General features: G+C 34.9%; 3 protein-coding genes across 6 annotated transcripts; all 3 read left to right on the forward strand.

Annotated features, from left to right (window-relative positions):
- Window positions 1-167: 167 nt before the first annotated feature.
- Window positions 168-3613, forward strand: LOC132314553 (UDP-glucose 4-epimerase GEPI48-like). The gene is made up of 9 exons (XM_059813400.1): window positions 168-353; window positions 751-800; window positions 1143-1278; window positions 1409-1510; window positions 1673-1900; window positions 2515-2593; window positions 2882-2964; window positions 3168-3259; window positions 3499-3613. Exons 1-9 carry the CDS (start codon window positions 171-173, stop codon window positions 3611-3613), a joined length of 1068 nt encoding a protein of 355 aa, XP_059669383.1. The 5' UTR covers window positions 168-170.
- Window positions 3614-5723: 2110 nt separating this feature from the next.
- On the forward strand, window positions 5724-12528 carry LOC132312753 (GDSL esterase/lipase At4g10955-like). 2 transcript variants are annotated; one of them, XM_059811245.1, is made up of 5 exons: window positions 5724-6000; window positions 6561-6647; window positions 10618-10726; window positions 11176-12135; window positions 12228-12528. In XM_059811245.1, the coding sequence occupies exons 3-5, from the start codon at window positions 10665-10667 to the stop codon at window positions 12268-12270; spliced, it is 1065 nt and encodes a 354-aa protein (XP_059667228.1). In that variant the 5' UTR covers window positions 5724-6000; window positions 6561-6647; window positions 10618-10664; the 3' UTR covers window positions 12271-12528. The 2 variants fall into 2 exon arrangements, with proteins under 2 accessions (XP_059667228.1, XP_059667227.1); XM_059811244.1 differs by having other exon boundaries at window positions 6566-6647.
- A 2261-nt stretch (window positions 12529-14789) lies between these two features.
- Window positions 14790-18550, forward strand: LOC132312754 (GDSL esterase/lipase At4g10955-like). Of its 3 annotated transcripts, none has more exons than XM_059811247.1 (3): window positions 14790-15011; window positions 16795-16892; window positions 17325-18550. In XM_059811247.1, the coding sequence occupies exons 2-3, from the start codon at window positions 16825-16827 to the stop codon at window positions 18265-18267; spliced, it is 1011 nt and encodes a 336-aa protein (XP_059667230.1). In that variant the 5' UTR covers window positions 14790-15011; window positions 16795-16824; the 3' UTR covers window positions 18268-18550. The 3 variants fall into 3 exon arrangements, with proteins under 3 accessions (XP_059667230.1, XP_059667229.1, XP_059667231.1); XM_059811246.1 differs by having other exon boundaries at window positions 14791-15011; window positions 16770-16892; XM_059811248.1 differs by having other exon boundaries at window positions 14796-15011; window positions 16770-16892; window positions 17343-18550.
- Window positions 18551-25806: the final 7256 nt, after the last annotated feature.

A 25806-nucleotide genomic window follows, 5' to 3' on the forward strand; every position in this document is an offset into this window, starting at 1 on the left:
ATAAACTGTGTAGTGTCTGAAACTAACAGTTTCTTAACAAACTGTGTAGTGTCTTAAAGAGCCTTTAATTCTTTTATATATATGTATAAATATAATTTATTCATTTCCCTATTTAATTTGAAACATTCATAAACATCTCTCTCTAAAACTCTGTATTTTCAATCTCTAACATGTCTAGGAGCATTTTAGTTACTGGTGGAGCTGGGTATGTGGGAAGCCACACAGTTGTTCAACTTCTGTTGGGAAGATTCAAGGTGGTTGTCATTGACATTCCAAACTCTCCCTTAGAAATTGTCCTCAAAAGAGTTGCAAAACTCGCCGGAGAATTTGGCAAGAACCTTGCCTTCTATCAGGTTCCGTACCAATTGCATTCAAATACTTTCACTTGTTATTTCCTGCGAAAATTCTTGTATAGGACTTTTTTGTTGACTATTTGTGTCTCATATATTTCTGCTCATTTCTTCATTTCGTTATCTGCTCGACTACATTTACCTAAAAATATTGATTTTAGTAGATTTTGTTAGTCATTATACATTTATACGCGTTGGCATTGTTTCTGCTAGTCACATTATGGGGAAAGATATATGCTCTTTGGCGCCAAATTTCTGTTGAATATTCATTTAGCATTTATACATGTATATTGATGTATGACATCAAAAGGGTTGCTGTTGAAAGTCATTTTACCTCTGCAAATTGCACTTTTCATATATGTTCTCCCCATGATTGTCACATATATGTTCTCCCCAGCAGATGGATCTGCGGGACAAACCAGCATTGGAGAAACTTTTTGCTTGCACAAGGTGAGGGTCTTACATTTCTTTTTGCAATGAGTCACTTTTCGGTAAAGTTTGCTCCTTTTTAACTGAATTCTAGAATTGAATTGCCTCGATCTATGATGATAAATTAGGCTGTGTTTAATTGTAAATTCATAAATATAGTAATATGATGATACAGTTCAATTGAGATACATATTGTTGATATGCCACATCCAAGCATTACGAAGAATCGAAGTATACAGATAAATGTGCTGTGTGCACAATGGTTGAATTTTTGTATAATTGAACATTTCAATACAGTAAGATTTCTCTAAATTTTCCAACTTCATATACTCTAATTTATGTGTACTTACCCTCCATTTTCAGTTTTGATGCTGTTATTCACACTGCCGGATTGAAAGCTGTGCGTGAAAGCGTGAAAAATCCATTGCTTTATTATAACAACAACGTCATTGGTACAATAAATCTTTTGGAAGTCATGGTTTCCCATGGATGCAAAAAGGTATTGTTCATATATATACATTTATTGTCCATGCTCATTTAAAATTCCAATCTATCTGTGTTTATCAGGAAAAACTGACTTTGCCATCAAAAAGAGAGCTAATGTTTCAATATGTTATCCCCATTTTCAGCTTGTATTTTCATCATCAGCTACTGTTTATGGGTGGCCAAAGGAAGTTCCATGTACAGAGGATTTTCCCCTCTGTGCAGCGAATCCATATGCACGAACCAAGGTACGTCTCAGGCCATATTCTAGTGGTTAACACTTTGTCATATTGCTTGCTCGTGAACATAGAGAAGAGGAACATTAATCCTCATTTGCTCGGTCTCTACATCGTTGCCACACCATTTTTACTATACACTTCCATAGTGTGATGATATGTATTCTGTTTCAGCTTTTCATGGAGGAAGTTTGTCGTGATATCTACAGTTCAGACTCGGAATGGAAAATCATAATACTTAGATATTTTAATCCAGTTGGGGCACATCCCAGTGGAAGTATTGGGGAAAATCCCAGTGGAACCCCAAACAATCTCGTGCCTTTCATACAACAAGTGGCTCTTGGCAGGCGACCTGAGCTGACAGTGTTCGGAAGTGACTATTCAACAAAGGATAGAACTGGGGTACTTCATCTTCCAAACAATGATATAACCTAGTTTTTACAAATTTTGTTTTGAACTTGTGTCTTCTTTATGTTTCACTATGCACATTTATATGATAATAATAGGCGTTGATAAATTTTTAGAAGCTGGTTTGCTGAAATTTTTGTAGAGGTTGGTTTCCATTTATTTGTATGATCGAGGAAAATAAAATTTAACCACATAATAAGTGCTGATGTTTCTGAATTTCTCAAGCAATATTCCTATATACATGTTGAATTTTTTAAAGAGAATGAATGTAGTTCAGTGACATAGCAATTTTCATTCACTTATTTCCTGAAAATTACATTTTTATGTAGAACATCTTTAGGTGCTATGGATATACAAAGAACTAGAACAAGAAATCAAAAAGTTAAGGACACAAGATGCTGCATTTTGTTGTTAAAACTATAATTTAATGTATTTTCAGGGAACTCTAGTTGGATTTTGAGCTTTTCTGTGGAGAAACAAATGCGGAATTCAAATTTGTGCAGAATACAACTGAAATGTCATTTATATGACTCCTTTTCCCCAAGTTCTCTAGTTCTAATACCAAATTCTATCTGACATTTCTTCTATTCTATTTTGATTCTTTCCAGGTTCGGGATTACATTCACGTTGTTGACTTAGCAAATGGACACCTTGCTGCATTACGCAAACTATTTGACTCCAACATAGGTATTTATGTGCTCCAAATATGAAATTTTACATCTGATATAATCCATAGTACTTGTCCTACGGACCTCTCATGTATCTAATTTATAGAGCCTGAAGATTTATGTTTCTTAGTATATCATGATAATTTATTTTGTCATTCTCTATTTATTGAGCTAATACTCCTGAAAGAGGCATTATAAAATAAATACTGGCCTTAATGTAATGTACAGTTCATGTCATTTTTGTTTTTGTCATACCAGACTTGCACATTTCGTAAATTGAGCCTAATGGTATTGTTGACAACTACAGGCTGTGAAGTTTATAACTTGGGAAGTGGTAAAGGAACATCAGTCCTAGAGTTGGTTTCTGCATTTGAGAAGGCCTGTGGAAAGGTAGCATCCCCTCCTAATTTAGTGAGAGGGAAATTCATCATTCTTTGGTATCTATTTTTAAGTCTGCAATTTTTTTATATGGGACTATAGAGCCACCTTCATTTCGACACCATTCATTTAACCTTTTACCTCTTTCTACTACTCGGTGAGTTGCTGCTTCCTTCTCTTGATTAGTTTCAGCTGAATTATATTTGCTGTCACAGAAAATCCCCCTGCTCATGGCTGGGCGACGACCTGGTGATGCTGAAATTGTTTATGCATCAACAGACAAAGCAGAGCGCGAGTTGAATTGGAAGTATGTAACCAAAATATGAATATGCATGCATATATTAATTTGAAGCACATCGTACTTAATTGATCAGTATTACATGTCATTCTGATGGAGTGACCATATTGACAAAGTGACATTGTAGGAATCGAGTTGTTCTTTAAGGACCATACTCCTTGTGTGAACTTGACAACTCAGTATCTAGCATTGAACTAGTTAAGTTTCATTCTTATTGTTAATGTCTTGCATGATTAACACATTTTCAGAGCCGAATACGGGATTGAAGAGATGTGCCGGGATCAATGGAACTGGGCAAGCAAGAACCCTTTTGGATATGGATCACCTGATCACTCAACAAGTCAAAAAACATCAAGTTCTTGAGCAATTGAGGGTACCAAGTGCCTAAGTACCAATCCACTTACACACCACGTAATTGTTGCATTTTGCAATTTAAAGGCACTAATGCCACCGAGTTAGAGTGGAGCCAATGTGAAGAAAATACGTAGAGATGCAGAGACTAAAATTATTTACTTAGACAATAATCTTATTTATGGCTATATCAATAAATTTGAGTGAGTTCTTTTGTTTATATCAAAGAGTCTAGCAAAGACTTTCTTTAAAAATTGTTTATACATAGTTGGTTCTCCTCATATTCGAACACGAGATGTCATGCTTGAGAGTCAAGTTTTTACTGATTAAACCAAACAGTGGACCTCTTTTCAAAATTTTAAATAATATTTTGGTAAAAAACTTAAAATTACCTTCAGTTGTAATTACCATGGACCACGCCAAGAAAAAGTGGGGATGCAAAATTACCTTCAGTTGTAATTTGCAGGTGCAAGAAGCAGAGGTTTGGATTAAAAAAAGTACATCACTTAACATATTGCATTCAGATTTAATTGAATTAACAATAATTCATAGAAGATATATTTAATTAACAGACAAGGGCGGCTATAGCCTTAGGCAGTTGCCTAAGGCCTCATCTAATAAGAATGTCCCATAATTTTTTATTTCTTTATATATTATAATTTTTCTTAAACAATTATAGTATTTCCTTTAATTATTAAACTTTACCGTATAGAGAAATTTGACAATTGACCTAACATTTCTATTCTTTATATTTTTTTTTGAGGGACCCCCAAATTTTTTTTCTTTATATATTATAACTTACCTAAATATTTTATTTTCTTATATTATTAAACCTCAACAAATACAAAGTGTGCCCAAAATATTTCTATCCTTGTATTATTATAATTTTTTTTTTTTGGCTCTCTCTCACCCTCGTTACATCAGCATATACACACACACTAAATATTAAATATATATTTAAGTGAAAATTGGTAACACTTTCTATATTTTTCTAAAACTCCTATTAACTTTTATTTTCTCTTTTTTTGTTACTCCATATATATTTTTTCTCCTCTCTCATTATAAATTTTTTTTTTTCTTCTTCTCCACTGTTTCAATTTACAATCTCACAATCTCACAATCTCACTCTATAATAAGATTTTGAATACACTTATATTCTATTAAAGAATTTATTGGAGTCTTATACCAAATTATTCGAAATCAGTTTCTATTATTCTATAACTTAAATTAGTTTATAGTTTTATTAATTTTTGTTATCATAAAATTATATATTTTGTTTATAATTTTTATTTATATTGTTAAATGTGACTATTAGAAAGTATATGGCCAATTAATTAATAATGAAACTAAAGTTTGGAAAAAATTTAGTGACAGGTTTAAAAATCATAAAATAAATAATTATCATAATACTGACATAAATATATAAGTAGATTTAATTAAAAGGCCACTTTATTTTTTTCGCCTAAGGCCTCAAATAACGTTGACCCGCCCCTTTAACAGATCATCAAATTTGAATTGGTTACAAATAATAGAATTAAACTTTTAATTTATAATCGAGTTATAAATTAAATTCGAATGAATTTTGAATAAAAAATTAATAAATTAACAATCTTACCCAATGATATTGTGAGATTGGGTAAGACTGTTAATTTATTAATTTTTGAGGCTTGAACGCTTGTACACATATATGCTACTAAATATATGTATGTATATAAAAAATGTTTTAAAAATATTTTCATATGTTAATCACCATTATATACTTTGTAAAAGAATAAAAATGTAATTTTGTTTACCCGAGAAAGATTGTCTGAATTATATTAGTCTGATTCATAGTATTAGTATGTAGTTATATTTAAAATATTAAAATTATAATATATTTATATTTTTGAAAAATGTGACTTGAGAAATTTATATATTTATTATAATTTTTTTAAAAATATATTGTTTAAGTGAGAAATGAGGAAGGATTAACAAAATCGTAATTATAAAATTTAAAGATTAACAAGATTGAATTTGCTCATCCAATTCCATAGTGTTGACTATTGAGAATGGTGCCGGGCCCACACGTTTCATTAGTCTTAAATCTTAGTGGTAATCAACAAAAGTCAACGCGAGGCATTGGTTAAAAAAGAGCAATTTGACTCCGCCGGCAACGACGTAACCAATAAGAACGCGGCCGTATCCACTGTAAACAGGACCATTGTCGACAAGATCGCCGGAGCAAATCTGTCATTTCATCTTCCTTCCTCTGGGACAAAATTTTGCAGACGAAAGTAGAGAGAAAGAGAGGCGGAGAGAGAGAGTCATGGTGAAACTCTATCTGTAATCAAAACTTCAAGAGTTCGCCATTTGATTTCTTTTGAATCACCGAAGACGTAATATCGTTCTAAACATCGAAGGTAAGTCATTTCTCCAAATATTATATATTATATAGGCAGACATACATATATTATAAAGATATACTGCATTATAGTTGTATTTTGTTAAGTAGTGTTTGGATTTTGGAAAGGTATTTGTTGTCACTTTGCTAAAACCCTAGTTCTATACTGATAAATTACTGATTACTATTTGTATTATGTTATTTCAACTTTGCCTTTTAAAAATTGACCATGGCTTTTCCAAAATTCTACTCAGAATAAATTATATATTCTGTTTCGTCTATTATAAGATGCATAGAATACTATTAATTTGTATTATATTATTTCAAGTTTGCCTTTTAAAATCCATAATTTTAAAGTTGAACTTGTCTTTTCCAAGTTTTCGCTCATAACAAATTATTGATCTATTATAAGATTCTTATATTCTAATTAAATTTCTAATCTGACTGTTTGTATTATTATATTATTTCAACTTTGCCATTTTAAATTCCATAATTTAGAAGCTGGCATTGACTTTTTGAAATTTTCACACAAAAGATTTAACAATTTGTACATTTTTTCTTGGTATCTCTCTCTCATAGTGCAGAAATAAGCTAAAATGGGTGATGGAGTTCAATAGCATCAATTAACGCTTTGAGACTCTTGATTTGGTGTGAAGAGTTTTGAATGTAAGTTTTGACCAGGTTCTTAATTTATTGCTAAATTTAAATACAACATTTGCATGAACTTGAATTGCTTTTTATTGTGCTATCAAATATTTCATATATGTATGCTGAGATTCTGATTTTCATTTTTTATGTCATGTAATTGATGCCCAGTTTCTTCTACTGATGATCACAGCATGCAGTTTGTGTTCTTATAGTGTTAAGATATATGTTTTATGATTTTAATTCATCTATTGACTTCATGTTTTAAATTCATGTATAGACCTGTTGCTTTTTGATCTTTCGATATTTTGTGGCTTAAGCATACACTGGCAAAAGGATTAATCTGGTACACCTTATGTTTAGGAATGCGGCTTCTAAGTTCTGTTTAGGTAACTTTAATTCCATTTGAAGGTTTTTTTGAGATGTTATCAGCAACTCAAGTTCTATTTTTCATCCAGCGCGCCTCATGCCGTGTCTTAGGCTGAAACGAAGATGTGAAATGTGGGAGATGTTTCCTTCTTGAAGTGCCTATTTTATTTTATTTGTTTTCAGTGTGGTATTGTTCAGACCATTTATCATGATGGAAGACTTAGGCCTTTAAGCGCTTCTCAAAAAAGTATCCAGCCATGTTGTTTTTTCGGTTTTTGTGGTCACGAGCCTCATGGATTTTGGACATTTTGACTAGGCACATAGAGCTATTTCATAAAAGTTCAAGGTAGAAGCCCAAGATGGAAAACCCTCAAATTAGTGGGTAGTTGGCCAAACAATTGGGTTACCATTAGTGTGGTTCACTGGGGATGCACATACATCCTGGATATAGCATGTCAAATGCCATGTGAGATTTGCTCCTGATCTTATTCCTCAGCTTTTCCTGTTTGAAACTTGGATGTAGTTTGTTCTGCATTGTTTGCTAATCTCTCTCTCTCTCGCGCGTGCACGAGATATTGAAATCTAAGAACATGTCAACTCTTATTTAGGTTACATGCAGAGTGACCTTCGTTGATATGGGACTAATTATGATATGTGATTTTCTTGGTAGATGACACATGGAACCTTACAAAATATGATGTGTGTTAAACACAATGTATCTCCTTGTCTGAAAAACGTATGGCAGTCTTCATATTGATTTCGAGTGTTTAACACACTTATTTGAGTTGGAGGCAATATTAGAGAACTCATTCACATTGGTGTGACATATTCTTTACATTGCATTGTTATCTGATGATTGCAATTTACTCCTCCTGTAGTTCGATTTAATCTCCACTATACATCTGATTCTTGACATTGCATTGTAATTCTCAATTGCGATGTGCCCCTTCTGCGGTACATTGTGATATCCTGTATAATGTTTAATTCTTGACCTTTCGTTGTAATCTTATGGTACCAATTTGTTCGTACTGTGGTACATTGTGATCCCAATGTTTACAGTGTGACTCTTGATATTGCATTTTATTTTCCGCGATCATGATGCACCCCTTCCATGGTGATTTATAATCCTAACTATTGCATTGTGATCCTTGACATCACATTGTACTACCACTATTGGGATTATACCCATTTCCATACTGCACTGTGATTTAAGTAACAATCACTAGGTTTTTGAAGTTGTGTTGTGATCCTTGTGGTCAAAGTATAAGCACACACTTAACGATCACTGTTTGGTCAATCCACTGCCCTGTGGTCCTTCTATTATGCTATGCCCATTGGATGCTATGTCATGATCCCATATAGATAAGTCGTTTCTTTTTTTTAGTTGGATTAAATAAAGGGAAGTTGATGTGTAATCCGATTCACCCAAATTGTGTCCCAGGACATATGTAATACGCAAGGCACACACATGGTTTGCCACTGATTGCATTTTGGCCCTGATACTAAAGGGATAGACACAGGGCTCTTCAAGGGTGTTTGACAAGTAAAACCTAACTGGCGCGTCCAAGTGATAAGCAATTAAGGAAATAGCAGAAGCTAATTTGAGGAAGGTTGAAGGCAAGAGACAAATGATTTAGGCAAATCTAGCTCTTAGATGAGCTAGGACACAAGTAGAGGCTACTAATGTAATTTCATACCTAGTTGGTGTGTCCGAATAATCAAGGAAATTCTGTATATCAACCCTATTTTGATTTGGTTTGCCCTGTTTGATAGCGGATAAAACAAATCTTTGTTTTTGCTTTCCTTGTGATGCACCTGGAAGAGCGGGGACACGTCAAGTATCAAATTGTTTATGCAATTTCAGTGGTAATATTCCATTTCAGCTGGAAAATGCAATGAGATGTTTGGGGGCAGTATTAAGTGGTCATGAGGTAGTAACTAACTCATATTATGGAAGGAAACTTTGCACAGAGTTCCATTATTATTAATGGGTGGCTCCACGATTTGCACCTTAAATACAGGTCATTCTCCAACTGCAAATGGTTAAGAAATAGAGAAAGAACAATACAAAGTTGGCAGGACTCTCTTCCTTCGCCTCATCTCTAGCTCTTCCCATGCTTGCCTGCCTTAGCTTTCTCCCATCCATGACCTACCAAGGTCTTGTTCATCATATTTCAGAAGTTGACTCCTATTGTTTCCTAACCTTAACACTTACAACCTGCTATGAACTTGTTTTCTCCAGCCTGATAGTTTCCAATAAATTGTTGTTGTATTGCTTATTTTAGTCTTTTCTGGATGCCTACAAGAGTTAATAGGGAACTAAAAATGTCTTTTATATGACAAACACAAATATATAATGATATTTTCAGATTGAAGGAACACTATATATTCTTTCACGGTGCAAAAGAAACAAATTTGTATAATATGTAATCTAAATATAATTTATTTATTGTGTCAATGTTCAAACCAAGAGTAGATAACACTAATCAATCCTTCTATGTATATTTCAGTCCAAATACTTTTCTCACCATCTCTCTTCCTAATAGTTATCTGCCTGCAATCATACCTCCTCATCCAAATAGGAGTTTCATGCAAATTAGCTGAAGTTTTGGATATAAGATTTGTGGTATTTCTATTAATGTTTCAAGTGGCTTTCTCTGTGATACTTCTTAGAACTTCAAGCTTTCAACTTCTAAGAGAAGTTGTCCTCGCACATCAGAGAACTCTAATCCTTGATCTTCTAATAAAAAAGTTTCCTTTAGTTTGGTGATTTTGGTGGCAAATTCCTGTAAAACGTAATCATGGACTGAAACAAGGTATTGTTATGAATAGATTTTCCCCAAAGCCTAGACCACTTGAAAATGTACCCTTTACCCACAGAAGAAGTCATTTTTTAACTACTGTCTTCCAGTTTGGAGATGATATTATCATTTCTAATAATAACTTGAAAGTATAAGTTCACTGAAAGAACCCAACAGGCCTAGAGGGATGAATGGACATGGGTTGATGAATTATGCATTCTTAAGTGCAGAAAATGCCAGTGACTAATATCTTATGATATAAATTAGAGGTCTTGATTCATTAATCCCTTACCTAGGTTCTTTTTATGTTGAATGGGTTTGGGTACCTGGAAACATTAGAAATTCTATGTATCACAACAGATGCTCCCATATGATTTAACAGTGAGAAAAACCTGTGGATTACCAATCTAATAGTCGACAACACTTGTGCTGGTTGTACTTTCCTCATTATCTAGTTTGTACTTTCCTCTTTGTTGGGTTGTTCAATGGTTGAGTGGAAAAATGAAAAAGTATAGTTGCTTAGATTAGTCAGTACTTAACCCTTAAGCTGATCCCTTGTACTGTGTTTCCATATCATATAATTCTATACCATTGTACATTGGCACTCTTGCATTCAACCTTCAAGTAGATCTCCCAGGCATAAAAAGGAGAGAACACCTTGAAAAGACTCCAACCTTGTGTTCATTAAAACATTTTATGCATTAACTTTTTGGATTATAATTATCAAAGCAAGTGTGACATCATTGTCTTCGAGGGCTATTCATTTATGTTTCTGGAGAATACACCATTCGCTTATTGGCTTTCAATTCTACCATGTACAGAGTTCTCATTGAGGACCTCAGGTGGAAGGCCAAAAAGGAATTCACTCATGGCATCTCCGAGGGAAAATTTCAGCCTTTCAGGACCACTGCATCTGACTGCTGTTAACTGGTAAGACCGTTTTTCAGCTATAGTTTGTTTGCTTAATCTCGAATGGTTTGACTTTCAAAGTTTGATTGGACAATTTTAAGTTCCACTGTGTGAAGTTCTCATATTGATTTGGATTGGGACTGTGTGTGTTGTTGATGTTCTAGTCTGGTTTTCTGTATACCATTGGGTTTGATTTATTTACAAAAAGGGCAAAAGCTTAAATGTGGTGATATCTACCTCAACTACTTCCAATAGGTATTTGTTGGTGCCGGAGTTTTTTTATTTTATTTTATAGAATAGTGAAATTGGAATGATTTTGTGGACATAGCTAGTTTGGGTGAACCACATAAATAAGGTGTTCTTGTTTGTGTTAGAGCTATTCTTTTTTAGTGGTTTTATCTTTCAGGTTCCTGAAATACTCTATGTTCAAGTGATTTGAGAAGTTATTTTTCTGTTATTTTCTTTTGCAGGAAAGACCCAAATCACCGACGATCTGTTGCTGCTAGCTTGGTTCAGGGAGTGTACATTCTGGAACGTGATCGCCAGCAGAAACGCCAAGGGCCTCAAGCTCTTGCTCGTCCCTGGTGGGACTTTTTTCATTTTCAGTTAGTCCGTGTGCTAGTAGATAATGCTGACCTCTCCATCTTTGGCGCAATTTATGAGTTCAAATTCCCAGCTTCCTACTGTTATGGTATGGCCCCAAACCCCCCAAGATTTGTTATTGCCTTTCGAGGCACAATCCCCAAACCAGACACTAGGTCTCAGGATCTCAAGTTGGATCTCCAGTTCATTTGCAACAGACTTCAACAGAGCTCCCGCTTTCAGCTTGCAATGCAAGAAGTTCAAAACATGGCTGCTGTAGCTGGAGCTGCAAACATTTGGTTAGCTGGACATTCTTTGGGGTCAGCCATCGCACTGCTCGCCGGAAAGAAAATGGTTAAGACGGGCTGTCCTATTGAAACTTACCTTTTCAATTCACCATTCATTTCTGCGCCAATAGAGCAGTTCAAGAATCATAAAGTGAAGCATGGGATACGCATTACAAGCAGCGTCATCAAGGCAGGAGTTGCTGTTGCTCTAAAGGGTCATCAACAAAGGCGTCAAGAAAATGACACTTTTGTTGTATTATCTGCATGGGTCCCCAACCTTTTTGTGAATCCTTCTGATCCCATCTGCTCAGAGTATATTGGGTATTTTCAACACAGGGAGAAGATGGTGAAGCTTGGTGCCGGAGAAATTGAAAGGCTTGCAACACAGAATTCAATAGGGAGTCTATTCTCAAGTGGGAAGGCTTCAGAATCACTGCATCTTCTTCCTTCAGCAAATCTGACAATAAATCTGAGCTCTTATGAAGATTTTAAACAAGCCCATGGAATCCACCAATGGTGGAGACCAAATCTCTACTCGCAGTCCAACCTACACCAATTCAGGTAGCTCTTTGATTCCTTTGGGGGATTTTTCTTATTGGTGAAAGTTATTTTTAGGCACACTCTATATAACCTGGTGCATATTTCAATGACAGCTGCAACTCCTTTTGTCCTCAACTGCATAATGGGAATGGATAGATGGCAGAGAATGTGAATGCCATAGTAAAATTGTGAATCTATTGTTCAAGACTGTTTAATTTTAGCTGCACAGAATTTGGGTTAGTATGTTTGTGTGAATGGTGGTGGTGGTTGTATTGAGAGAAGGGGAAGAAAAAGTGCAGTTAACAACAATGTTTACTTCTTCTCTTTCCATCTTAAAGATTTTGTTTATCTGTAACTTTATTTTTCGTTATAGGTTAAAAAAATAAAAAATTTAATTTAATTTTTTTTCCGAAATTTCAAGCATATGTCTTGATGTAAATGGAAATTACATTATAGGTAGGATGTTGAATTTCCATCACGTCTAGGACAAGGGGGTGATGAGCACTTTGTCCTAGCATTATCTTTGTTTTTATTTTACCTGTGAACCTGCATTGGCGATGTAAAATTTCATCTTTGAATGGCTAGGAGCATGTTGGGAGCTTCTTTAAGGGCATTTGCTATTCCAAAGTAAAAAAGAGCTAGCCGAGTGCGCGAGGCTTCCGTCATTGCAAAGTCCGAGGAGATTCAGATGTGCAGCCTTATATCCATTGTTTCCGATTTCTGCTATTTAAAAATATTTTGTAGTCTTACTTTTAAAATCACTTTCTAGCTCTTCTTCTTTTTTCATTTTTTCCCCTTTTTGTTCTACATATTTTTTGTCTTGTTTTTGGTAAATGATAATATATTAAGAAGAAAAAAATCATGTACACAAAGGAGTAGGGCTACACCCACTATATACAAAATCAATAGAGCAAGGCGAAACAGGGGGAAGCAAGATGGTCAATCAAAAATAGCTTAGCCTGATGGTATCTTCCATCAACCTAAGTAGGGAGCCATGGTCAGAGTAGTCTGGTAATCTCCATTTCTATCTTTTCTCCTTGCCATATTTAAAATTTAAATGGCTGAGGAGCCGAAAGTCTTTAAGATAACCGTCTATTTAAATATGTAAGTCAAATTACACCAAATTCTCTTGTACTGTCAAATAGTTTCAAAACTACATCATTTATTATTTTTTATGTAACAAACACATATAAAGAGTTCAGAAAGTCAAAATTCAGAAAGTGATGAACTCCTAATACTACGTTTTAAAGCACTGAATCGCTGCCATAAAATTAAAAAAAAAAAAAAATTAATTTAAGATTTTTTTTTTTCAATAATTAAAATTTAATTTAAGATTCAAATATATATTTTAATTTGAAGGATACTACAAACACAACACAAGATTTTTGAGAATAAGTACAACATTTGCAAGGTTGTTGTGTAACTAATGTATCTCGGGATAGGATTATCTTCCAAGTCATTATTGGAACTAGGTTGTTGGGGGATTTATGAGAAACTCCCAACATAAATGATTCAGTCTTTTGCTGCCTACAAACTATTATGTATTAAAATTCACTAAAATCGATTTATATCATTTTAAATAGTTTGTAATTGGCCATGTCATGTGACCGACCACCTAATAATTTTATTTAGTGAGTCGTGATACAGTATCACGCGTCTGAGTGGCATGGGATGTGAATCCCACCATGACGTTAAGGGTACCTTTCATAATAAATACCTCATGTCGCAAAAGTCTCATCCTTGCAAAAGACCAATTTGACTATTGCAACAACACTACATGACCAATGTCAATGTGATCTCCGGGGTTAATTTGTCATTTCATTTTTCTCTAGGACCAAAAATATTTATCACAGTCGAAGAAAGAGAGTGAAGAAGAGAAATAGACATGGCAATTTCTTGTAGCCTATGTATTAATTTCCATAAAATAATTAAATGTTCAAAACTTCAAGAAATTGTCATTTGCTTTCTTTTCAATCACGATCATGTGTAAAAGATGGAAGGTGCTAATAATTAAGCCAAAATCCAGAGAAAATAATTTTAAGGTCAAATATTCTAGCGTATGCATTAATTCCCATAAATCATTAAATGTTCAAAATTTCAAGAAATTGCCATTTGCTTTCTTCTTAATCACGGCCTTAATATTCGTGTAAAAGAACGAAGGTGCTAAGAAATAAGCCAAAGTCCAAAGAAAATAATTTTAAGGTCCAATATTCTAGCCAATGCATTAATTTCCATAAAATCACTAAATGTTCAAAACTTTAAGAAATTGCCATTTGTTTTGTTCTGAATCACAACGCAATATTCATGTAAAAGATCAAAGGTGCTAAGAAATAAGCCAAAGTCGAGAGAAAATAATTTTAAGGTTGAATATTCTCGCCAATGCATTAATTTCCATAAAATCATTAATTACAAGTTGACCTTGACTTCTGAATATTCTCACGAAACTACACTGTGGAAATTGTACATTGTTTGCCTGTGGTGTTTGTTACCGTAATTCTTCTCATGCAGCTTCTCACGAAACTACACTGTGCAAAATTTCTCTCATATTGCAGAAAAATATATATAAGCCAAAGTCGAGAGAAAATAATTTTAAGGTCGAATATTCTCGCCAATGCATTAATTTCCATAAAATCATTAATTACAAGTTGACCTTGAAACTACACTGGAAGTAGTACATTGTTTGCTTGTGGTGTTTGTTACCGTAATTCTTCTCATGCAGCTTCTCACGAAACTACACTCTGCAAAATCTCTCTCATATTGCAGAAATATATACATACACACACGTTGCTTGTTTGCTTGTTGGTTTCAGCTCTAGCTCGTCCCTTACCGAAAGAAATACCAGACCAGAGAGAATCAAGGCACCCATCCCAAACAACCATCAATTAACGCTTTCAAATGTAAGTTCTGATTCGGTACTTAATTTATTGGGATATTTATTTATATATAACATTCTTGTGAACTTGAATTGCGTTTTGTTGTAGTATCAACTATTCCATATATGTGAATTTAGATTCTGATTTTCGTTTTTATTATTATATTTTTTTTATTATTATTATTTTTATGTCATTTAACTAATGCCCAATTGCTTCTACTGATGATAACTGCATGCGGTTTGTGTTCTTATAGTCTAAATTAAGATGTATGGTTTTATGATTAAATTTGTTGTATGGATTTGTTGCTTTTCAATCTTTCTATATTTTGTGACTTAAGCATACCCTGGCAAAAGGATTTTTCTATGTTTAGGACTGTACCTAACCTTTAGGTATATTGCAGTCCAAATACTTTTCTCACTATCTATCTTCGTAATAGTTATCCACCTGCAACTGTACCTTCTTAACCTAATAGGAGTTTCACGCAAGTTAGCTGCAGTTTTGGATGCTAGAATATTACGTACTGACTGTTCATTAATGGTTTTTTTTTTTTTTTGGGTAAGTCTGTTCATTAATGTTTGAAGTGGCTTTCACTATGACATTTCTTAGAACTTCAAACTTACAACTTCTAAGAGAAGTTGTCTTTGCACATCAGAAGACTCTAATCCTTGAACTTATAATAAAAAAGTTCTCTTTTAGTTGGTGATTTTGGTCGCAAATTACTGGAAAAGCTGGCTCACTAATCATGGACTGAAACATCACGAGGCAGTTTTATGAAGGGATTTTACCAAAACCTAGACCACTTGAAACAGTACCTTTTGTGTGTGTGTGTGTGTGTTTTTTTTTTTTTTTTTTGTAGTGAAGAATTAACTCACCTGCTAGCAACTTTAGACTCTATGGAAGATTTGCAAACTCCATGCGAATTAAACCTAGGATGTCCGCGTTTATGGTTCCCTAGGAGATTCCTTACCACTGGGCCACTCGTGCGGGTTGAAACTATACCCATTACCCACAGAAGAGTCATTATTCAATTATTGTCTTTTAGAATGGAGATGATATATATTATCATTTTTCTAAAAAATAACTTGGAAGTATTAATTGTTCACTGAAAGAACCAAACTGGCTTTGATATTAATGGACATGGGGGGTTGATGAATTATACATGCATTCTTTAAGTGCAGAAAAGACCAGTGACTGGCTATTGGTGAAGGTTTGAGACTCTCACTATAATTAAAAGACATTGATCTTGTAAAAAGACTACGATTTAATAGAACAGGGGGCAATATTGCGGAAGGGATGAACAAGATTCATATAGGTTGGGAATTTGGTTGGAGTAAGGTTGATTAGTTGATTTGATGATGTAATTGATCCATTGCCTTAATCTTGTTTTATGTTGAATAGGTTTAGATACCTGGAAACTTTAGAAATTCTATACATCTATCACAGTGTGTATATATATATATATTCCCATATCATATGATTTAACTGCATGTACTGAGAAAAAATTGTGGATGATTATAATCTAGCAATAGACAACACTCGTACTGGTTGTACTTTCCTCATTGTCTTGTTTCCATATGACGTGAAGTAATTATATAGCAATATTGTACATTGGCATTCTTGCATTCGACTTTCAAGTAATCTCCCAGACATGAAAAAAGGAGAGGGAGGACACATTGAAAAGAATTTGACTTTTTGTTCATTAAAACGTTTTATGCATCAACTTTTTGGATCATACTGTAATAATTAATTATCAAAGCATGTACGTGTGACATTACGTGACAGAGTTCACTTTGAGGACATCGATCAGGTGGAAGGCCGAAAAGGAATATATTCACTCATGGAGTCTCCAAGGGAAAGTTTCTCCGGGTCAGGAGTACCACAACATCTGATTGGTTGTGTTAATTGGTAAGAACCATTTTACAGCTATTCTTTGTTTGCTTATAATCTTTCCCACACTCAAATGTTTTGACTTTCAAAGTATTATTGGACAATTTTAAGTCCTACTGTGTGAAATATTTCTCCTGGTTGATGGTCTAGTCTGGTTTTCTGTGCACCATTGGGTTTTAAAATAGGTCAAAAGTTTAAAAATTGTTAGTTCTACATCAACTACATTCTATATTCTATTGCTGTTTGATAAGAAATTACGCGCGGACATAGCCCTAGTTTGTGTTGGGGGATAAACACGCAGATCATAAAACACAAAGAACAATAATATATCAAATTTATTAATACACAATGAGTCAAAGCAATATGGTTTTATCTTGGTTGGGTTGAGCTATTATTTTTTAATGGTTTTATCTTTCATATTGTTGAAATACTCTATATATGTTCAGATAGTGTTATATTCGTTTGCAGGAACGACGGAGATTACCGACGGTGTGTTGCTGCTTGCTTAGTTGAGGGAGTGTACATTCAGGAACATGATCGCCAGAAGAATAGCCAAGGGACTCCTCAAGCTCTTGCTCCTCCCTGGTGGGAGTCTTTTGGATTTAAGTTGATCGAACAGCTAGAAGATGTTAATGATCACTCCATCTTTGGTGCAATTTATGAGATCGTTTCTTCCCACTATTTGGATGAGGCCCCAAAACGTGTTATTGCATTTCGAGGCACACTCTTCAAACGAGACACTTGGCGTCAGGATCTCAAGTTGGATTTCGAGATCTTTTTCAACAGACTTCAAGAGAGCTCCCGCTTTGGGCTTGCAATGGAAATAGTTCGAAACATGGCCGCAGAATATGGAGCTGCAAACATCTGGTTAGCTGGACATTCTTTGGGGTCAGCCATGGCGCTGCTCGTTGGGAAGAACATGTTTAAGAATATGGGCTATGCTATTGAAACTTACCTTTTTAATTCACCATCCATTAGTTCTTTTCCAATAGAACAGCGGTTGGAGAATGATAAAGCCAAGAATGCGTTACGCTCTGCAAAAGGTTTCCTCAAGACGGGAGTTACTTTTACTCTGAAAGGTCATCAACAAAGGCGTGAAGATCGTAAAAATTTTGTTGCATTATCTGAATGGGTCCCCAACCTGTTTGTGAATCCTTATGATCCTATCTGCTCAGGGTATATTGGGCATTTTCAAAAACGGAAGTCTATGGGAAAACTCAGAACACGTATTTCAATTAGTGGGACATTGGAATCAGAACTACTACTTCCTTCAGCATTTCTGACTCAAAATATGAACCCTTCCAAGAATTTTATACCAGACCATGGAATCCAACAATGGTGGAGCCCAGAACTGAGCTCGCATTCCGAGCGACACATATTCAAGTTCAAGTAGCTATTTGATTTCTTATAGTAAGATGTTGATGTTGTTTGCTGGTTTAAATACTTTAATTTTAAACAAGATGGATAATTAGAAGATTAAGATAAAGATTGAAAGTGGTGAAGGACCATTTGGAAGTGGTGGTTGGTGGGTTATCCAGGCTTGGAAATTGCATGGTGATCCAGTTTGATGGATAGTAGGAGTTTGTTATTTTGTTTTAGCATAAATAATGGGAGAAACATTCCTTGTAAAGGGTCCAGCACCTCACAATCAACTAAATAAAATTCTTTCTAAATCATGCTTCCTTGTTTTGTTTAATATAAATTTCCTAATATAATACAACTTTCTTTACTTGATTATTTCATTTATTAGTTGTTCCTTGTTAATTGCAATTTCTTGTTTTCCAATCTGTTACTACCACTTGCTATTTCAGTTTTGCTTTCCAGCAGCCATAGATGCATTCCAGTTTCCATTTTCAGTTCAATTTTAGGTCGTTCTTGTTGCAATTCGTTACATTTTAAAGTCCTTTCTATTTAAGGCATTTGAACTCATTAAAGATAGACCGTTTGATCAGATCTTTACAACTCGAAACCAAGCCCATACCGAGCTAATTTCTGAATCAACAGAGCCTGCCGATGTAAGGGTCAACATAATGTCTCTGTTTATTTTACTTGTGAACCTAATTGGTCATGTAAAATTTCATCCATGGATGACTAAGAGCATACAGGGAGCTTTTTTGGGGGCATTTGCTATTCCAAGAAAAGTATGGCTTGTTTGATCGATTTATTTTTTATTAATTAAGATACGGGAAAATATTTTTTTAGAAACCCTCAATCAAACATATTTTTGTACAAATTTTTATATTAGCCGTAAAAAAATTCCTTGGGCTGGTTGAACTTTCCTCTTCGTTGGTTTGTTCAATGGTTAAGTGGAAAAATGAAAAAGTATAGTTGCTTAGATTAATTAGTCAGTGCTTAACCCTCAAGCTGATCCCTGTTTCCATACCTATAAATTCCCTCTGCTCATGGCTGGACGACCACATGCTGATACGGAAATTGTTTTATGCATAAAAACAAAAAATAAAAATAAAAATAAAAGATAAATCTAAAAATTATAATAAATTAGAAGGATACATGACAAATAAAAAATACTAAGAAGATTATCAGTCATAACGCCTATTTATGAGTGAAAATTTTAAAATATAAATAAATAATAAATTATGAAAATTTTAAAAATTGGTAAAAAAACAAATAGAAAGAATTTTTTTTTTTTTTGACAAATTTATGAATAATAATGTACATGACGTAGATATCACAAGATATTTTTCACTTGCAAGTGAAAAATTTAGAAATATAAAACAAAATTTAAAATGAAAGGGCACATCATCCGTCCAATTTGGCTATGGGCCGCAACATTACACGGTCAATGAAAGGGCATGCAGTCCAAATTGTCCGATGTGACCCTTGTCCATAGGATCACGGGGCTAATTTGTCATTTCATCTTCTTGGAGGACAATCGTATATATCACGACAGCAGTAAGAAGATATAGAGAGCCACACACTTTTGAGAGGTGTTTGTTCACAAGAAACCTGATGGAGGTCTTCAACGTATATGAGAGGCAGGCAGCAGTTCTAAGTTTTTGAGTTTGAAAGACAAAATTCTTATATGTTGTTGGTATTAGAGTCACATTTTAAGGACTGGTATAGTTTTTGCTTTCGGTTTTATGTAGAATAAAGAGAGAAATAGAAACTATCACTTTTATTTTGCTTATTTGTTAGTTTTTAGAAACTGTATTTTAGAATAGTTTTAAATGGTAGAAGAGTTTTTCAATCTATTTGGCTAAACATTTACGAAAGCTCTTCAACAACTGAAATAATTATTTTGCCCTTAGATAGAGTATTTTTGTTTAACTTATTTTTCACAACTAGACATACAAATAAACCACTCAATATAATCAAATTTATCCACAATATGCCATATACAACATTTTTCTTCTAAAACGAAAATAATTAATCTCATGTTTCATGACTTTGTTTCCTTATAATAACAAACTTAATTATATTATACGGAAATTAAAGAAAAAGAAGAAAAATATTGCTACAGTCAACGTTAGACTTTCCAATGGAGTTAATTGCAATACAGGAAAGATCTATGCCGGTAAATTAATCTGATACAAAAAAAAAAAAAAAAAAAAAAAAAAAAAAAAAAAAAAAAAAACTTTATGAATCCATTGTTGCAACAGGAGGGAATTCAATTTGAAGGGTAAAAAAAAAATTAAAGATTTGTGACTGTAGGATAGAGCGTTGAAATATGTATTTCTATGGAAGCCAGTGATTGTTCGCCCGCCGGGGGGGGGGGGGGGGGGGGGGATGGTTCTTGTGAGTATGAAGGGATATGTTACCGGGGGGGGTTGCCAGAGAATACCAATGTGAATTTTTTTGACATTAGGGGTTGGAAATAGAATAAGGGGTTTTTTTTTATAAGGATATGGTTGGAATTATAATTTGTTATGAGATAATGGACCTTTTTGGCTGGGTTTTCTGTAGCTTCAAAATGAGGTTCTAAGCCCAGAAAGTCATTTGTCAATAATAAAGAGCGTTTGGTAAAATTTCTGAAATGGACTTTTAAAAAGTTTCAGTGGTTTAGAAGCCCGATTGTCCAAAACCAATAAAACATGTTTCCTAATCGACTTCCCACAACCTACAGACTTTTTTAAGTAATAAATATAAAATTCTAATATTATCCATTATTTAACCTATTTCCATTTCTGAATTTCATTGCAAATTTTTATCATTATATTTTTGCGTCATCTTCTTCCTTCTTCTCTACCCAAAAATTTTAAAAAATAATGCTGAGCAAAATTTCACAAAACTTTATTGAAAAAAACATTGTTGAAAAACGATTCAAGAAGAACAAAAAGATTTAGCAGACTTCATAGTCCGAAGAGTTCCAAGATTTATGAACTCTCATTTAAACTTCAATTCTATGTAGAATTCTAAATAATTTTTCTTCCTCTAAAAAATATATATATATATACACACACACAATATATATATATATATATATATATATATATATATGTATTTATAATTTTATTTTTCTTTTTTGAAGGCTACCCATTCCGCTTTAAAGTGATTTATAGATATAGATAAAAATAAAAATTGAATATTTTTGCTGCCATCTCTCTCTTTTGTTTATTTTTCTTTCCTTTTATTTTTTCTATCTCTTTTAACTTCTATCATGTAGTCAAGGAGAAAAAAAAAATCTACCATGTAGATTGCGTTAAATTTGTATATCCTGATCTTTCATTGCATCATTAGCAATTTCACTCCATCACGTTAATTATAATTTTTTTTTTTTCTTTCTTTGTACATTCCAATTCAACTCTTTACTTATTATTTATGGTTTATTAAAGATATAATTGTCAAAGTTAAATTATGTTAATAGTTAAAGAGCTTAAAAAAATTTACCCACCAAACAACTTTTTTGTTTTAAATTCCATTTATCAAAATACATTCTTGAAAGTCGATTCAGTGGAAGAAATTTTATAAACTGAAAGCTCCCCCAAACAGGGCCAACATAAAGGGTACGCTCATTTAAAAAGTTTTATTAATGCCCCCAAAACTCTTATTGTGTATTTTAGAAGAGCGTTTTAGAGAAGCTAGGGGGCACTATCTTCTCCAAAACGCTCTTCTAAGCCCCAAAAGCTCTTTTTAAAAACTAACCAAATACTACTCAAAACAACTTTCAAGCCCAAAAAGTCAAAAATAGCATTTGAAAAGCCAATCCAAATAGGCCCTAAGTCTTATTTGTTGATGTTTAGTGCTTATCCGGAAGATGTCTAGGTTTATCTCGAATAAATAGAATGGTCTAATTAATATGAGATCGTTACGGGTAAAGGATGGCTAACGAAATTTGGGTGAATTTGCCTAAACCCTATTCTCCTCCTTATAAAATTCGTCATCACAACTCCGTCCCTACTTTGAAACGGGTTTATAATTTGTATACCATTCCTGCCTCTATTTCAACAGACAAAGTGCCGACGCCGACCCGCGTACTCAATTTAATTGCTGGATGAGGGTGGGGGCGGGGGCGGGGGGCAAGGCCGGCCTGAGATTAACAAAATCTTAAGAGGCTATAGGCGAACTTAAATGTTAGACCCTTTAATTACTGAAATACACACTAACATACACATAAAGTAGTAAAGGGCCATATTTAATTTTTAATTTAATCACCAAATTTTTAAGGGCACTAATTTTGAATGGGCTGTGAATTTGTTTCATTGAAAGCTCTAAGTTTTTATTATTATTATTATTATTATTATTATATATATATATATATATATATATATATATATATATATATATTTGGGCCTATTGGCCTTAGACATTTTCAAGCCCCCTTGAAGCGCTAAGTCAGCCTACTTGAGTGTGCTAGCTTAGTGAAAACTAAGGCTAGACAAGTGTTTTGCTTACTTGGGTGTGTAAGAAGAGATTAGGCAAATGAGCAAGAGAGTTTGGGAATGTATAGAACTTGTATTGCTTGAGAGGAGAAGATTACAACTTGGTTGCTTGGTGAGGAGCAAATGAACTCCCACCTCCTATTTATAGGCCTTTGGCTTTATAAGAACATTCTAGATGTGTACAAATGTGTGACCTAGATTTAGTGTCTAGAATCCTCCAAAGAAATATCTACACAATTCTAGAACTATGTACAATGTACAAGACAAGTCTAGAGAATTCTATACAACTCTAGACAAGTCTAGAAAAGGATAGACAACTCCACACTAATCTAGAGAATTCCGGAAAGTTCCATACTTGTGTAGAGAAGTCTAGAAAGCTCCTGTCCATGCAGGCTCCATGTCATCGTCTGCTGGGTGTTTACGTGGCACTTGCATGGCGTAGCCTCTTAGTTGCGGGGCGTGTCATTCTCCCCCACCTAAGCTCGCGACGCCCTCGTCGCGTCTTCTTGCTTGAACCGATGGATATGCTCTGCGAACTGCCAAAGTGTATCCTCATGTTCCCAGCTCGCCTCGCTATCTGGCAGGTTCTTCCATTTCACTAAATACTCTGTATACTTGGGCACACCTCTTCTGCTCATCACATAATCCGCAAGGATACAATCAACTTCATTGTCAAAGAATGTGACAACGGCCGTGGGTGCCTTCTGCAATATGCCCCGAGTAAGGTCTTCCGTGTCTTTATGATAAGGCTTGAGCATGCTAATATGGAAGACTGGATGTATCTTCAACTTGGGTGGAAGCTCCACCGTGTAGGAGACCTTGCCCACCCGCTTGACAATGGAGAACGGCCCTCGTACCTCCTTACTAGCCCCTTATGCACGCTCCAAAAGGACTTAAACTGTTGGGGTAGTAGCTTAACCGTCACCATCATCACCTGGTCTCCCACTATGTACTCCACCTGCCTTCGCTTGGTATCGGCCCACTTCTTCATCTTCTTTGCCGCCTTGTCAAGGTACACCTTAGCCAAGTTGGACTGCTCATACCACCTCTTGGCAAATTTGTAGGCCGCCAGACTCTTACCATCGCAAGTCAAAGCAATGGCGTTGGGTGTTATAGGCTGTCGTCCGGTAACAACGTCAAATAGACTGTGATTGGTAGCCTCATTCCGCTGTAAGTTGTAAGAAAACTGTGCCACCCCAAGGAGTTTGGCTCAATCTCGCTGGTTGGCACTCATATAGTGCCTTAAATAAAGCTCCAGGAGAACATTGATGCGCTCCGTCTGCCCATCTAATTGGGGGTGGAAACTCGTAGAGAAGTTGAGATCCGTCCCCATCCAAAATCTACCCGTGAAGTGCGGGTCTCTGTCACTGACAATGGTTTGTGGAACTCCCCAAAGCTTAACCACATGGTCAACAAATAATTCTGCTGCCCTCTCTGTCGTGCAATCTGCTGGTGCGGGTATGAAGGTGGCATACTTGCTAAACCGATCTATCACCACTGTAATGCTCCCGTAACCTTCTGACTTGGGCAAGCAAGTGATGAAATCCATAGAGACGCTCTCCCATGGTCTCTCTGGAATAGGTAGTGGCTCTAGTAGGCTTGCAGGATGCTGTTGCTTAATCTAGTCTTATTGGCACACAATATAAGTCCTCACATATGTCTCCACATCATCATGCATCCGAGGCCAATAGTAAGAATCTTCTAGGAGTGCTAGTGTGTGTCGCATACCTGGGTGACCAGCCCATTTGGTGTCATGGCACTCCTATATTAGCTCATTTCGCAAGTTGCCCTACCTGGGCACAAAGAGTCGATCCCCTGTAGTGAGAAGTAAATCATCCCTTAGCCAAAAGCGACGAGTCTTCCCTTCCTTAGCCAGCTGAATAAGGCTTTTGGCAAGAGGGTCATGCTGCAACCCCTCCTTGATCTGCTCCACAAAAGGGTGCTGGGGCCGACTAATAACTACGAGCTCGGCCTTGCGACTATGCGCATCCGCCATAACATTGGCCTTACCCGGCTTGTATTCAAAATGATAAGTGAACTCCGCTAAGAAGTCCTGCCATCGAGCTTGCTTGGGGCTAAGCTTCTTCTGTGTCTGGAAGTAGTTGGTGGCAACATTATCCGTCTTGATCATAAATTGTGCCTCAAGCAAGTAGTGCCTCCAAGTACATAGGCAATGGATGAGCACCGTCATCTTTTTCTCCTGCATCGTATAGCGCCGCTCGGTGTCATTAAGCTTGCGGCTCTCATAAGCTATGTGGTGTGTAATGCCCCTAGTTTTCAAAAGGATAAAAAAATGAATTTAATTTTGTTTTTATAGCATTTTGATTTAATTATGTGACTTATGTGATTTAATTGCTTAGTTGATTTAGTGTGAATTTATTTTAAATTAATTGGTTAATTATTATTATGTGTTTGTTTTATTTAATTGGTTAATTAAAATTATTTGTTGGTTGGTTTTATTTAATTGTTTAATTGTGATTAAATTTATTTCTTTGATTTATTGGTTTTAATTGACATGTCTTTGGTAGATTATATTTAGTAGCTTTTATAAGTTGTTTGTGTCGTAGGGTTTTATTGATTTTGTATAATTAGGTCGCCGACTTATATTAGGGTTGAATTAAAGCCTATAGAGATACGGTTATAATCAGACTTAAGATTGGGATACCTATATATATATATATCCTGATACATCTGCTAGGGTTGGGAAGAACTCTATTCACGTAATAAGGTTTTGAGAGGAAACCAAAGAGAGGTCTTGAGAGGAAAACTAGAGAGAAGCTTAAGGGGAAACAGAGAAGGTTTTGATGATAGCTTGTGAGGCTAAAGGAGAATGAAGGGGTTTGTTCTGGATAGAATCAAGAAGTCACAGAGGAGGGGAACGGAGGCCAGAGGAGGAGAACAGTGTTGGGGTTGCCGGAATTTATAAACCTGGCGTTGAAAGGTTTCAAACCGAAACCTAAAGGCAAGTTTCATTCTATCTTCTTCCTGTAAACTTGTATTTTATGCATTCTATATAGTCTCCAGGAATTTAATTTAACTATTAAAATGGATGTTTTATGCATGATAGAGTCTCTGTACAAGTTTAGACCCCT

This window comes from Cornus florida, unplaced genomic scaffold, assembly GCF_030987335.1.
Source record: "Cornus florida cultivar Cherokee Brave unplaced genomic scaffold, ASM3098733v1 CherokeeBrave_3.0.0_Hap2_Chr06, whole genome shotgun sequence".
NCBI lineage: Eukaryota > Viridiplantae > Streptophyta > Magnoliopsida > Cornales > Cornaceae > Cornus > Cornus florida.

Bases quoted from the DNA above. Each gene is read 5' to 3' on its own strand.
- LOC132312753 (XM_059811245.1), top strand. From the start codon at position 10,665: ATGGCATCTCCGAGGGAAAATTTCAGCCTTTCAGGACCACTGCATCTG. The intron at 10,727-11,175 runs GTAAGACCGTTT...TTTCTTTTGCAG, and splicing joins CATCTGACTGCTGTTAACTG to GAAAGACCCAAATCACCGAC. The intron at 12,136-12,227 runs GTAGCTCTTTGA...TTTCAATGACAG, and splicing joins TCCAACCTACACCAATTCAG to CTGCAACTCCTTTTGTCCTC.
- LOC132314553 (XM_059813400.1), top strand. From the start codon at position 171: ATGTCTAGGAGCATTTTAGTTACTGGTGGAGCTGGGTATGTGGGAAGC. The intron at 354-750 runs GTTCCGTACCAA...TCTCCCCAGCAG, and splicing joins AGAACCTTGCCTTCTATCAG to ATGGATCTGCGGGACAAACC. The intron at 2,965-3,167 runs GTAGCATCCCCT...TTGCTGTCACAG, and splicing joins TTGAGAAGGCCTGTGGAAAG to AAAATCCCCCTGCTCATGGC.
- LOC132312754 (XM_059811247.1), top strand. From the start codon at position 16,825: ATGGAGTCTCCAAGGGAAAGTTTCTCCGGGTCAGGAGTACCACAACAT. The intron at 16,893-17,324 runs GTAAGAACCATT...ATGTTCAGATAG, and splicing joins CTGATTGGTTGTGTTAATTG to TGTTATATTCGTTTGCAGGA.